The sequence below is a fragment of the Scatophagus argus genome, chromosome 2 (genome assembly GCF_020382885.2).
Source record: "Scatophagus argus isolate fScaArg1 chromosome 2, fScaArg1.pri, whole genome shotgun sequence".
NCBI classification, from domain to species: Eukaryota; Metazoa; Chordata; class Actinopteri; family Scatophagidae; genus Scatophagus; species Scatophagus argus.
Genome location: NC_058494.1, coordinates 302,412 through 318,258, shown reverse-complemented (window position 1 = coordinate 318,258; position 15,847 = coordinate 302,412). Strand labels below are relative to the sequence as shown.

Genomic DNA, 15,847 nt, shown 5'->3' with positions numbered 1-15,847 from the left:
AGTATGACAGATTTTTTATTAATTGAAAATAGTGCTGATTACCAATGGATGTCACTTTTGTTAATAAATTCTTTTATAGCTTGACTGGTCATTGTATGTGATTATTTGCATATTGGTGTGGCAACTGCTGAATTCAGCATGCAAGACAGCTAATGTTCTGATTCAACCCTTTACTGTTCGCTTGATTAGTGTTAATATCTTTCAGATACTGACATTTCTCAGTGAACACAAAATTGAATGCTCTCCAGCTTGGTTATTGGTTGGTTACAATAACTAATATTAACTAATATTAATTAATAATTAATATTATGTTATTTCCTTCTTTTGACAGAACCTTGACTTACAAATAGACATTAAGTGTTAAAGACAAACATAATAGATGAGATTATTCATCAGATATCCAAAACATACACACACACACACACACACAAGACAAAGACACATCAATGAGCCTAATTGCTAATAGACATGGATTTAATACTGTCATTTGTCAGTTTAACACACATATAGAGGAGTACTGTAATCTTAAAGAAGTATAAATATGGTTTACTTTCCTGATACAAAATTACTGTGCATGTTAAATGTGTAAAGAAATAGTCTGTTGATCCACAGACATAAACAACTGACCTTATTAGTGGAATCCTTGAAGCCACACTCTCCTTTATCGTACCACCACTTGTTTTTCATCTTGTCTAGGGTCCCTTGCTCATTCAGTTTCAATACGGCAAGGTTTACTGGCACTCTTCAATGAAAATAACATAAATAACATCATTATCAATGTTATGTTATGTTATTAGTGGGGCAGCGGTTCTCACACTCTGGTTTAGCGACCAAGACAGGGCCCACTAATACTTGCTATTTGCAGAAACACATTCCATCATGACCAAAATTAAAGCTTGTCTTTACAATATTTTGCCACATATGCCACATATTTTACTTTTAATTTAAAAACCATGCCAAAATGTAAGATTAGTTCTTTGTGTAGAAGTGTTCTAAAGTAAATATTTAAGTAATCTCTCTATTCATTTGTCCGTCTGTTGGCCCCTGAGACAGAATATGAGAGGCGCTGCAGTAAAAAACCTTTCTGCTTTTTCAGCAGCAATATTCCAGACAAGAGCCATAGATAGAGTTTGGCCAGGTTGCACAAACTCTTTATCAACAGCCCTTCTTCCGCACTGTTGCTGCCATCTGGTGCGAGGTCACCTGACTCTGGCCTTTCTGCTGAAGCCTACCGTAACCCCGACCTTCTCCAAACAGGGTGCAACACATAGGGGAAAGAAGCAGTACAGACTACAACGCTACCTGTTAGTGATGCTTTTCAGCAACTGCTAAATCCAATAACTACATGTAATATCAGTGAATATTAATTTACTAAAATTCAGTTAAAGGACATTGCTAGATTGCCATCTTTGCATTCACATGTGGCGTTATAACTGTGCTGCTTCTTTAGCTTTTCTTATGCCTGTTACCTCTGTTGCCTTTGTGTTTGTGTGTTATCTATATGTGTGAGTGTGTGTGTGTATTAACCTTGCTCTCCCCTCCTCCGCTGCCGCATTCTCCCTTGTCATACCACCACTTGTTTTTCAGTTTGTCCAGCAGGCCCTGCTCGTTCAACTTTAACACCGCCAGGTTCACAGCATTTCTACATGAACACAGTGGCTGTTAGCAGTTCAGTGATTGTTAGTCTCAGTCCTTCTTCTGGTATGCATGTTAGTAGAATTAATTATTAATCCTTAATATAAACAGAATATACATGGCTGGAATGTTTCTCCTTTCTCAACAGTGAACTAATCAGTATTAGATTATCTAACAGGTCTTTGTAGCTAAGCTCAACCTGTTAAAGACACATGAATAATATTTCTGAATGACATGAATGTCCTTATTGAACTGCAGAGATAGGGTTGAGATCTCATGGCAGGTCTTGGTTGATAAATTACAAATCTCTTGCTTCCTTCAGTAACACTATATAAAACATCCATGCACTGTTGTTTTGGCCAATTAAAATAAAAAGAAATCGCCAGCAACAGATTATATCTTACAACATAACCTTCAAAAGTTACTTTCTAAAAACCCTAAATTAAGCTTGGATGTTGTCTGGTTAATGTTCCAGAATAGCAACAGAAACAAGCAAGTTTGAATTTTTTATTTCAAATATGTACTTTTGCTAACCTTGGGCTTGTATTTACAACCTGTGTAATAATGTGACTGTTCTTCTTTGCCTGTTGAACTATTTTTAATTATGTCATTGTCTTCCAATGCATGTATTACTGTTAGAAAAAAGAGTTGTAATAAACTGTAGTATTTCTTTAAGTTAAAGTTAAAGGTTGGCTAAGGTTGAATTTAGGTCAGATACTGCAAAAGATGACAAACAAGCCAAATGTCACTTTAAATTAACAGAAGAATCCTTCAAAAAGATTATTCAACAGACACGTACTGCAGGGATTGTCTGTGATGCCAATTTGAATTGTTGGAAACTCTCAGCTTTCATTCATATTACATAAACTATTTAGGATTATCCCCTTAATATGTCTGAATTCAGGATTGTTCCCTTAATATGTCTGAATCCACAGATTACATAGGCTGGCATTCTCTTTCAAGTGCAAATATTTATTTATTTTAATTTGATTTCGATAATTGGATTCACATTTAATAAGATTATTCTAAATGCCACAAAAACGCAACCATACATACACATAACCGCTCCATCTTCCTATTACAGTCAAACTATTTACCTGCATCACTGACACCAGTAACTATTGTGCTTTTGTTCTTATTCAGGATTTGCCTGCATCACTGACACCAGTAACTGTTGTGCTTTTGTTCTTATTCAGGGACCATCTCTATAGGAACATCATTCTGGCTAATTGCAAACATAAGGCTAACATTAGTTTTCATGAATACTTCCACATTTGTGGAGAAAGTGGAATTCTGCTTTCAGCAGAGCAAAGGGACCATTTAGCATAAATGCTAATTTTTCTATGGGCAAAGTCAAATTAAGGCACACATTTTGTCTCATACTGTATGACCAGGGGCTGGTTGCACAAAGTTAGACAATTACTGATGCTTCTAAATATAACAAATGAACTTTCTAAGAGATGAAGCAAATACTTTATTATGTGTCCCTTAATATCCCGCTGATTTCCTGCTACGTTTTTCTAAGGACATTTCTGGTAAAAGTAATTTAGCACTCATTATAATTGGAATGACAAGCACCGGCCTGTTTTAGGATTCAGTTTGATCTCATATTAATGTTTGCATAGAAGTAGTATCGATTCATATTTAAAAAATAAGGTTCTTCATAATTCTTATTTGTAATTGACTGTGCTTTTTAGTTTCATTTGTTAAATTGCAAATGAACTTATCACATACTGTCTTTAATAGTTTCTTTTTAAAAAGGAAGTATTTACCAACAGGGCCAACCGAAGACTTTCTACTTTTCCCTTTCATAATACCAAGTTACTTAGTATTTAGTTAGTACTAAATAAATGACTGTTGTTGGCCTGTGGATATAAGTGTCTGGATTGTGGACCTTCCATTGCCATGGTATGCTTGTCCACATGAAGCACACAAGTTAGTCCTGTCCCTCTCAGAAAGTGCTTCTAATCTTAACTTGCTATGTGTATAAAAGACATCGGTCACAGAATCAATCTCTTCCATTCAAACCTCTCCATCACCATGGGCAAGACCGGGGAGCTGCCAAAGGACATCAGGGACAAGGTTGTAGACCTGCACAATGGAATGGGCTACAAGACCATCAGCAAGAAGCTTGGTGAGAAAAAGACCACTGTCACAATAATTCAAAAATGGAAGAAGTACAAGATAACAGTCAATCGCCCTTGCTCTGGAGCTCCATGCAAGATCTCACCTCGTGGGGTAAGGATGATTCTGAAAAAGGTGAGGGATCAGCCCAGAACACACTACGCCGAAATGAATGGAGATCCTGCAGTGCCCGATTCAGAGAAGACTTGGGAGAATGTGATGTGGTCAGATGAGACCAAAATTGAGCTCATTGGCATCAATTCGACTTGCTATGTTTGGAGGCAGAGAAACACTGAATATGACCCCAAGAAAACCATCCCCACTGTCAAACATGGAGGTGGAAAGAATCTGCTTTGGGGCTGTTCCTCTGCCAAGGGTACAGGAAGACTTCACCGCATTGAGGGGCCAGTGAATGGGACCATGTACTGTAGAATTGTGGATGTGAACCTCGTGACCGTGGATGGGTTTTCCAGCATGACAATGCCCCAAAACATACGGCCAAGGCAACAAAGGAGTGGCTCAAGTAGAAGCACATTAAGATCCTGGAGTGGCTTAGCCAGTCTCCGAACCGTAGTCACGTAGAAAATCTGTGGAGGGAGCTGAAACTTTGAGTTGCCAAGCAACAGCCTCAAAACCTTCAGGTTTTGGAGAGTGTCTGTAAAAAGGATTGGACCAAAATCCCTTCTGAGATGTGTGCAAACCTGGTGACCAACTACAAGAAACATCTGACTTCTGTGTTTGCCAATAAGGGTTTCTTCACCAAGTACAAAGTCATCTTTTGCTTGAGGATCAAATACTTATTTCACTCAATCAAATGCAAATCAATTTATAACCCCTATTTACTTTTTTTCTGGATTTTTTGTTTATATTCTCTCTCTCTGTTAAAATTAACCTACCATAAAAATTATGAACTGTTCATGTCTTTGTAAGGAGGCAAATCAAAAATCAAAATCAGGAGGGGATCAAATAATTATTTCCCCCACTATATACAGTCAGCCTAAATAATGTATATACACATTAAGGGTAACACCATCTGTTGGGAAAACACCGTACACGGTACACAGTGTTATCGCAATTTGATCAAACTTCAAAAGAGGTATCTATATGTATAGAACTACTTATACAAAGCAACCTTGATATTACTGTAGTCAGCTGACCCCTGCAAATTTGTTCTCTCATTCTTCTCTTGAACAACTATGTTCCCTGAAGGCAATGTGATACGGGAAGGTCTTCAGCCTTCTTTGTTAAGCTGTCAATCATGATTCATCACCCCCAAGTTGATGCCACACCTGCAACACTAGATCCGGAAACCAGTAACCTCGATATTGCTGTAGTCAGCTGACCCCTACAAATTTGTTTTCTCATTCTTCTCTTGAGAACATACACTTAGTTCCCTCAGCTCATCCAGACATTTCCTTGTCCTTGCTCCAAGATGCCAGAGGGTCAGAGACAGTTGTTAACAAGAACCTCCATCTTGGTCATGGGTATGTTCCCACAGTGTTGATTCCATAAAAAGCAGTGGTTAACATTCATTGCCTTTTCACCTTGTCAGGAGCCAATGCTTCTTCAAGGTTTACACTAGCTTTACACTGGCACACACTGGACATTAAAGTCAATGAGAAGGGTTTGTGGCTAATCCTGACATCCATTCAGTGTTCACCCTGGCATAGGGTAGAAAAATAATTAGGCTTCTGGAAAGCAAACCATGGCGCCGACCCATTCACTATGATCTTCTGTCCTGGGCACTGAGGAAAGTATGACACCTAACGCCATCTGCATAACTCCCAGTGACTTACAGTATGCAGACGATATTGGGTTATTGAGGAGCTCTGTGAGTAAAGTATTTGGTAGCTGAATGGATTTCTGACAAACAGATATCACAAAATTAACTTTATTTCCCATGGATAGGAAACAGAAAAAATATTTTGAGGCCTGCTATAACACTGAAGATTTGCTGCTTTTGCTTTCAATTACCTTAAAATTTTAAATTTCTGACATCTGGCCCAGGTTAGGTGCGGAGTATATGTTGAGTGGCAAAAATCTGCTATTATAACAACACTACCACTACCTACTACTTTTTCCCTGATCAAATTCTCTGTGAGTGGTAAAGATTCTCAATTCAGAATCAGAATCAGAATCAGAATTCCTTTTTTTTTATCCGAGGGGAAATTCTTTTTTAGTACACACATTGCACTTGCAATTTTCCCGACCGAGAAAACAAAAATGAAAAATATAAAATAAAATAAAATAAAAACTAAAATAAAGTATAAAATATAAAATATCAGATAGTTACATATATCTGTACATTTATACATCCTGGGGAAAAGTATGTGTGTCTGTTACAATGCAGAGTTTAATAGTTTGACGACGACAGGCAGAAATGACTTCCTGTGTCGCCAAGGAATGTCTAGTATTGTTCTTATTTTGGACAATATCCTCCGCTCAGACACCACTGTCAGAGAGTTCAGTTCCTCTCCCACAACATGGCTGGTCTTCTTAATGATTCTATTAAGTCTGTTAGTGTCCCTCACCCTCAGGCAGCTGCCCCACCAGGCAACAGCATATGTGATGGCACTGGACACCACCGACTCATAGAACATCCTCAGCATCGTCCTGCAGATGTTGAAGGACCTCAGTCGCCTCAGAAAATAGAGAAGGCTCTGGCATATTCTATACATAGTGTCCACATTCTTGCACTAGTCCAGTTTGTGGTCCAAGTACACCAGTAAGTACTTGTACTCCCCCACCACCTTCACAGTGGCACCACTGGTAGGAGTCACTGGAGCCTTAGTCCTCCTCAGGCCCACTACCAGTTCCTTAATCTTTGTCACATTGAGCTGTAGGTGGTTTCTCCCACTCCAAGTAACAAAGCTGTCCACTACAGTCCTGTACTCTCTCTCTCATCACATCCAGTAATACATCCAACCACTGCAGAGGCATCAGAAAATTTCTGAAGATGGCAGGTCTCTGTGCAGTGCTTGTTTGTGCTGTAAACAGTGAAGAGGAAGGGACAGAGGACGGTCTGCTGTGGAGCCCTAGTGTTGCTAATCACTCTGTCTGACATGCAGCACTTCAGGCGTATGTACTGTGGTCTGCCAGTTAGATAGTCTGAAATCCAGGACACCAGTGAGGCATCCACCTGCATCGCTGTCAGCTTCTCAGCCAACAGAGCCAGCCTGATGGTGTCAAATGCACTTGAGAAGTCAAAGAACATGATTCTCACAGTGATTGCCGACTTGTCCAGGTGGATGTAGACTCTGTTGAGCAGGTAGATGATGGCATCGCCTATTCCAAGGAGATAGTAATGAATGCAATAGGGTGCTGAGTCTGTATCCAGGCTATTGCAGAGTGAATAGTGTCACATGCCGTGCTGGGGCTTGCAGAGGGGGGACATAAACGGTCACCATGACAACATGTGAAAACTCCCTGGGCAAGTAATATGGATGTAGCCCAACGGCACACAGTTCCACATCTGGGCTGCAGATGCACTCCTTCACTGTGATGTGAGCTGGATTACACCACCGGTTAACGAGCACAGCAAGCCCTTCCCCTTTGTGCTTACTGCTACCAGCGCAATCCCTGTCTGCCCGGACCCTATGGAAGCCTGTCACTGTCACACTGTCATCGGGTATATCCTGGTGCAACCATGTCTCCGTAAAGCACATCAAACTGCACTCACGTTATTACCACTACTACCACTCCAAAGTGGCCCCCCTCCTCAGCGACACAGCCACATATGAGGAGCTGAAGAGAGATCCCACCAGCAAATACAAATAACAGCTAATTAGTTATCTACAAAAACTGGAAAAAGATCAAATAATCAACCGCAAGCTCTACTTCCAGCTCTACCCCGGAGAGGCCACTCCACATTTGTATGGACTCCCAAAGATACACAAAGAAGGAGTCCCCCTCAGGCCCATTGTCAGCAGCACCAACTCGGTCACATACAAGGTGGCGAAACACCTGGCCAACATCTTGGCACCACTAGTGGGACACACTCCTCATCACATCCACAACTCCCAGGATTTTGTGAACAAAGTCAAGGAAATCATCATGGACCCAGAGGACACCATGGTCTCTTTTGATGTCACCTCTTTGTTTACGTGCATCCCCACCTCAGAAGCCACACAGATGGTAAAAAGATGCCTTTCACAGGATAACACACTTAAGGACAGAACCAATCTCTCTCCAGACGACATCTGTGATTTATTGGACCTTTGCCTGAACACTACTTACTTTCAGTATAAGGAGAACTTTTACAGACAGAAGCATGGCTGTGCCATGGGATCACCTGTGTCTCCCATTGTGACCAACCTTTATATGAAAGAAGTGGAAAGAAGAGCTTTGATGTCCTTTCCTGGAACACCTCCCTCCCACTGGTTCAGATATGTGAATGACACTTGGATCAAGATCAAGACCCAGGAAGTGAAACGATTCACAGATCACATTAACGCAGTGGACCACTACATCAAGTTCACACGGGAAGACACCAGTGATAACAATCTAGCCTTCTTGGACTGTACTGTTCACACTGAGGGTGACAGAAGCCTTAATGTGGAAGTATACAGGAAACCCACCCACACAGACCAATGCCTACTGTTTGACTCACACCATCCACTGGAACACAAGATGGGAGTCATCAGAACCCTGCATCACAGAGCTGAGACAGTCCCCACCAGCTCAGCAGGACAGATGAAGGAACAACAACACCTCAAGTCAGCCCTAAAAACATGTGGCTACCCCAACTGGGCACTCACCAAAGCCACAAAAAGAAGACCCACCAACAATAAAAAGACAATAACAGGAAGAGGAGTAACATTGTCATTTCTTGTGTGTCAGGATTATCAGAAAAACTAAGAAGAATTTTCAACAACCACGACATCCCGGTCCATTTCAAACCAGTGATTACACTGAGACTGAGAAAAGGGACATTCCTTTGATGACAACGATGTCCACATTCTTGACAGAGGAAGGAAGCCATCTATGTTAAGTTGGAAAAGCCTTCACTTAACAGAGGTGGTGGACTTAGACATCATCTCTCTTGCACTTACAATGATGTCCTCCCATCCATACCTAGGAAGTTTCACCCCAATTCACACGACAGCCATAAGAGCAATAGGTCGTTAACCGGTCATACCCAAACTCATTAACAGTCTCACAGCCATTAGCCAGTTGTTAGACTCAGATAGCCAGTTGTTAGACACAGAGGGCCATCTCTGGCAGTCAAATTACATAGACAAATTTGCAGGACTATCAGATCCTTTGTTTTAGTTAGTTTCACTTAGTCACTCCCACTGAGGGGTATATATTTGTTCCCCACCAGACAGTTTTTTCAGAACTGATGAAGCTGCTTGGATTAGCAGCGAAACGTCTTCAAGCCAAATCTTCACAAGTCCAGACGCCTTGCTTTAACTCTTTGAGTGTAGTCCAAAAGTAATAGAAATAAAAAAGAAGTAGCGTAAAGTAATAAAAAACAATAGAAAACAGTGAAGAAAGTCGGGAGCGTCTATAACAGGCTGCAAACATATCGACGCATGCGCACATTGATGGGATATATGCAAATTTGTTGAGCCATACATTAGTAGTGCCAACAAAACAAAGTTGTGTTACAGTAGCACAAACTGTATGCATCCCATGGAACTTGAAGTAGAATATCTTGTTTTAACCTTTTGTTTCAGGTAATATTAATACATTTTACACAGTATATCCATACACTAAAAGGATGATGAAGGCACAGCAACTATAAAACACTTTGGATTATGTCCTTTTTTTCTCTCTAATTTCTTCCAAGTTGGTTTTATATGGAGCCAAATCAGACCAAAAGTTTCATTAATTTGAAAAAAGGATTTGAACTTGAAAGCTGAAATATAGATTTCATACTTTCAAAGGAAGGAAAAGCTTTTTACAATTTAAATATAGTTTTTATTCAGTCCTGAATAAATTATCTATTTTCAATTTTCACTTTCATATGTATTTCAATATTTGAGGTCTTGTTTTTTCAGTTGCACATTTCTTGTTTTCAGATTTTCCTTCTTTTTTATATATATCAAATCTCTCTTTTTTTTTTTTTCACTTTCAGATCTTTTGTTCAGAAGATTGAGGACCTTCCTCTAACACGTTGCCTTAAGGGAACATAGGTACTGTGAGATGTATGACTCCACACTATACACCATATTCACTTTATGGGCAGTGAAAAAACTGACACCATTGATAAGGTTCTGTTTAGCAAGCCGTTTTAAATGATAATAATCTCAGTATAAGAGCCTTAATACCTTAAGGGGAATTGGCTTAAGCTGGATATTAAGCATAGGACTACTGCCCATAATGTGAATATGGTGTATAATGTATATTATTAGGTCTTGTTTTCAAGGATTCAAGGATTCAAGGAACTTTATTGTCATACCAGCTCACATTCACATGTTTATGGTACAAAATTAGGACTCACGTCCCAGGAGCAGTAAGTAGACTATAAAAATATAAAAATATAAAAGTACGTCTTGTCCCTGGCTTATTTTTTTAGACTAGTGTAAGTGGCTTATTCCAAGTGGTTTGGTGGTGTACATATACAGGAAATTTGTTTTAAATTACTTTTTTTTTTAAGTCATTCACACCCAAAAATTTCTTCCCCAACATTAGACTTTTGGTGATTGAGAAGATCTGAAGGGAATTTTTCAGTTAACAGAGAGGTCAAGAATGCCACAAAGTGCCAAACTGAAAAATCAAAACAAAGTGGTGAACTGAGGTCAAATCTTCCACTCAGCAGTGGTGGAGCCTCAAGATGATGGAAGTTGTGAAAATGGTTTCCAGTTCCAGTTCCCACAAAGCACGCTGCAGGGAGTAACCAAGCATCACTCCCCAAAGACATCAATTCCTTCTATACCAGATCTGAGAAAGACAACAGCACCCAGCTAGATGAAATTATGTCCAAATCAACCCAAGTGACTTTGTTCCCATCATAAACACAACAATGTGGTGAGACCTTACAAAAGAAGACAAGTGTAAACACAGCACCTGCGCCAGACAACACCTATGGTGTGCTGAGCGGCTAGGAAGCATGTTTCATTTCTTGTCTCAGAGCTCAATGGCCAAGAGTGTAGTCTCCCATCTGTGAAAACACTCCACAGTTACTCCTATACTCAAGACCGGTACTGTCAAGGTCCCAAACTTGTAGCTCTCACCTCTCTCAAAACGAAGGCCATGGAGATGGTCATTAAAACCACATCATTAAGGAAACAGACTCAAAGATGGAACAACTACATATCGAGCCTCAAAACCCTCTTTTCTCTATCTGAACAGCAGACATTAAGATCAGCCATCATGATCTTAATGTTCTGACACACTGGCTGCATGTATGTGTTATGATTTGAATTGAATTAAATTAAGTGCTTTATGGCAACAGAACTTCTGCAATCCAGGAGTGGGCTATATTTCCCAAAGTGAAACATCCAACAAAATTAGAAAAAGAACTTTGGGTTACTTAATGTCATCATTCAACATAATGTAAACACTGCATAATTTCTGGGATTGAATTAATTAATTAAAATAATTAGTCATCAGTCTAGCTTCTTTTTTGTGAAACCATTTCACTAACTTACACCAGAACATATCAAACAGTGACCTAAATCTGTTGTATCTTGTATCTTTGTGCAACCAGCCCAGTCATTTGTTTTATTTTCCCTAAATTCTGCTTCTAACATCATGAGATTTTTTTATTTCTTGTTAGCTTTCATAGTGCCCATTTTTACTGATTAGCTCTTGGAGAGGAGAAGAAACAATCCAGCAGGAAGAGCTTTTACATAATAGTAATGATGTAATGATAGGATGAAAAGGTGATGACATTGTCGCTAATGGTATGTGGTATTTTGTGACTGAGTAAATCAAACAACATTGAACCTTGTGTATAATGTAATGCTTTTAAGAGATCCAAACTAAAAATGTGACAAATATCCCGGCTTGGGTTCTGTTCACTTTGACTGGTTGGAAATACTGTATAATAACAGTAAGTTATTTCTCATTGACTGAGTAATTATTGCTAAATATTTGTTTAATATTTCGAATAGGATGTCTTTTGTAGCCCAAAGGGTTATGAGCACTTCAGTTGTCTTTTTTTTTTTTTAAATGAACCTGCCTTTAACTTAGCATTAATCATTCACTATGCCTATAGCAGTGGCAGTACAGGGAAAAAAAAACCCCAAAAAAAACATGAAGTGAGAAAGGTAACATCATGCCAGAAACCGAGACATGGAAAAACAGAAGATGATTGCAGAGATTCAGTGAATAACTGCAAAATATGTCTCTGGCTCTAACATGCTATAGTTCAATGACAGAAGTCATACAAAAGGGTTAGATTTAAATCTCCATTAAGCGATATTCTTGGTATTAACACCAACTAATCCATCTAGTAAAGTGTAGGAGAAGTAATGTTCAAGGCTTGCCAATGCTGCTATCTCACATGAGATTCAGTCAATGTCAGTTCAATGTGAATATCTACTCTGATGTCATGTCTTGAAGACTTGAAAACTGGCCTGTTTTAAAATCTTGTAAGCCCTCCATTTACAGCGCATCCGGAAAATATTCACACCACTTTTCTTTTTGCACATTTTGTTATGATACAGTCTCATTCCAAAATGGATTAAATTTATTTTTTCCCTCAAAATTCTACAGAGAATACCCCATAATGACAAAGTAAAACAAGTTTGCTTGAATATTTTGCAAATTTATTAAAAATAAAAACGCAAAAGTATAACATGTACATAAGTATTCAGCAATTACAGCCTCAGGTCTTTTTGAGTATGATCCTATAAGCTTGGCACATTTATTTTTGGGCAGTTTCTCCCACTCTTCAATGCAGAACCTCTCAAGCTCCATCAGGTTGGGTGGGGAGTGTTGGTGCATAGCCATTTTCAGATCTCTCCAGAGATGCTGAATAGGTGTCAAGTCTGGGCTCTGGCTGGGCCACTCGAGGACATTCACAGAGTTGTCCTGAAGCCACTTGGCTGTATGCTTAGGGTCGTTGTCCTGTTGGAAGATAAACCTTTGCCCCAGTCCCAGTGCACTCTAGAGCAGGTTGTCAGCAATGATGTCTCTGTACATTAGTGCAGTCATCGTTCCCTCGACCCTTACTAGTCTACCAAGACAAACTCCGGATGGGCTTTCATATGCATTTTACTGAGGAGTGGCTTCCGTCTGGCCACTCTACCATACAGGTCTGATTGGTGGAGTGCTGCAGTGGTGGTTGGTTGTCCTTCTTGAAGGTTCTCCCCTCTCCACAGAGCAACACTGGAGCTCTGTCAGAGTGACCATTGGGTTCTTGGTCACCTCCCTGACTAAGGCCCTTCAACCCTGATCACTACAGTTTAGATGGGCAGCCAGCTCTAGGAAGAGTCCTGGTGGTTCCAAACTTCTTCCACTTATGGATTATGGAGGCTATTGTGGTCTTTGGGACCTTTAATGCTGCAGAAATCTTTCTGTACCCTTCCCCAGTGATCAGATGTGTGCCTTTCCTAGTCATGCCCAATCAGCTGAATTTAACACAGATCAGAATCAGAATCAGAATCAGAAAAGACTTTATTGCCATGTAAGTGAAGAGGTTTCACATTACTAGGAATTTGTCTTGGTGATTGGTGCATACATAGAACATAACAGTAACATATAATTGAAGAATAAAATAAAATAAAAAATAAAAAATAAAAAATAATAAAAAAAAATAGAATAAGGTAACACAAAATAAAATAAGCGAAATAAATACTTTACTGGAGGTAGTTCAAAGTAAGGTAGTGCAGGGAGAAGTATAGTGCAAGTGGGTGAGGTAGACAGTGCAAATGAACTGCAGGTGGACAGTGAATGAGCAAAATCAATTGCTAAGGTGCAGGGCAGCATGTTAGTCAGTTTTGGTCCGAATAGACCGTAACCTCCTGCCTGAAGGGAGTTTAACAAAGAGTCCATGTCCAGGGTGAGAAGGGTCAGCTGTGATCCGACCTGCACGCCTCAGAGTCCTGGAGGTGTACAGGTCTTGGAGAGATGGAAGGCACCGATCACCTTCTCAGCAGAGCGCACAGCACGCTGCAGTCTGTGCTTGTCCCTGGCAGTGGCCCCAGCATACCACACGGTGATGGAAGAGGTGAGGATGGACTCGATGATGGCCGTGTAGAACTGAACCATCATCTTGGCAGGCACCTTGAGTTTCCTCAGTTGCCGCAGGAAGAACATCCTCTGCTGGGCCCTTTTGATGAGGGAGCTGATGGTCAGCTCCCACTTGAGGTCCCGGGTGATGGTGGTACCCAGGAAGCGGAAGGAGTCCACCGTGGAGATGGGGGTGTCTGTCAGGGTGAGGGGGAGCGATGGAGCTGGCACTTTCCGAAAGTCGATGATCATCTCCACCGTCTTCTGGGCGTTCAACTCCACGTGGTTGTTACCGCACCAGGACACCAGACGGTCCACCTCCCTCCTGTAGGCAGACTCATCCCCGTCCGAGATGAGACCGATGAGGGTGGTGTCGTCTGCAAACTTAATCAGCTTGACAGACTGGTGGCCGGAGGTGCAGCAGTTGGTGTAGATGGAGAAGAGCAAAGGGGAAAGTACACAGCCCTGGGGGGTACCGGTGCTGATGGTCCGGGTGTCCGAGACATTCTTCCCCAGCCTCACATGCTGTTTCCTGTCTGTCAGGAAATCAGTGATCCACCGGCAGATGGGGTCAGGCACGTTCAGCAGGGACAGCTTGTCCTGGAGGAGAGCTGGGCGGATCGTGTTGAAGGCAGAGCTGAAGTCCACAAACAAGACCCTAACGTAGGTTCCCGGGGAGTCCAGATGCCGCAGGATGAAGTGTAGCGTCAGGTTGACTGCATCGTCTACAGACCTGTTGGCTCTGTAGGCAAACTGCAGGGGGTCCAGGAGGTGGGCTGTGATGGACTTGAGGTGGGACAGAACCAGGCGCTCAAATGACTTCATGACTACAGATGTCAGTGCCACAGGTCTGTAGTCATTAAGTCCAGTGATCCTTGACTTCTTGGGGACTGGGACTATAGTGGAGGCTTTGAAGCAGACTGGCACATGGCATGACTCCAGAGAGGTGTTGAAAATATCTGTGAAAACTGGAGTCAGCTCATCCGCACAGTGTCTCAGGATGGAGGGACACACACCGTCTGGTCCAGGAGCCTTGTGAGGGTTCAGTTTCCTGAACAGCTTATTAACGTCCTCCTCCTGGATAAAGAGGGCTGTGGTGGAGGAGGAGGGGTCCGAGGTGGATACTGGTGGAATGACTTCAGGGGTGTGGGGGGTGTGAATGGCCGTGTTGATGGGGCGAGTGGGGGTGTCAGGGCCGGCAGATAGTCCATCAAAGCGACAGTAGAACTCGTTCAGACTGTTGGCTAGTCACAGGTCGGCAGTAGAGTGGGGGGCTTTGGGCTTGTAGTTGGTGATTTGCCTAAGCCCTTTCCACACAGAGGCCGAGTCATTAGCTGAGAATTGCTGTTGAACTTTCTCAGAGTACAGGGATTTAGCGCTTCTCACCTCCTTGCTAAACCTGTACTTGGCCTCTTTGTAGCTGTCTCTATCCCCACTCCTGAAAGCAGACTCTTTCACTAGCCTCAGCTGTCTGAGTTTAGCTGTGAACCAGGGTTTGTCATTGTTATAACTCACCCTGGTGCGTGTTGGCACAATACTGTCCTCACAATACAGGTGGACTCAACTCAAGTTGTAGAAACTTCTGAAGGATGGTCAATGGAAACAGAATGCACATGAGCTCAATTTTGAGTGTCATGGAAAAGGGTGTGAATACTTCTGTACATGTTCCATTTTTTGTTTTTCATTTTTAATATATTTGCAAAAAAAATTCAAGCAAGCTTGTTTCACATGGTCATTATGAGGTATTTTGTGTAGACTTTTGAGGGAGAAATTTATTTTAATCCATTTTGGAATGAGACTGTATCATAACAAAATGTGGAAAAAGCAAAGCGGTGTGAATACTTTCCGGATGCACTGTAAGCTGATATTGTGATGTATATATATTACCTGTATTTTCCAAAATTAATTTTGAAAACAGCAAACCTGGAGGCATGTAACATTTCAGCAGGTGAATACTGTACATACT

At 41.1% G+C, this 15,847-nt stretch overlaps 1 protein-coding gene across 5 annotated transcripts in view; it reads right to left on the bottom strand.

Moving 5' to 3' along the window:
* LOC124064720 (glutamate receptor 2-like) overlaps positions 1–15,847 on the bottom strand; it is a 151,037-nt gene that overhangs the window by 26,523 nt on the left and 108,667 nt on the right. For 3 of the 5 annotated variants that reach the window (XM_046399427.1, XM_046399409.1, XM_046399418.1), the window contains one exon: positions 1,528–1,642. In XM_046399427.1, the coding sequence (XP_046255383.1) occupies positions 1,528–1,642 (115 nt within the window). Of the gene's footprint in view, positions 1–627; positions 743–1,527; positions 1,643–15,847 lie in introns of all 5 variants that reach the window. The other 2 variants (XR_006844306.1, XM_046399437.1) reach the window with 2 other exon arrangements.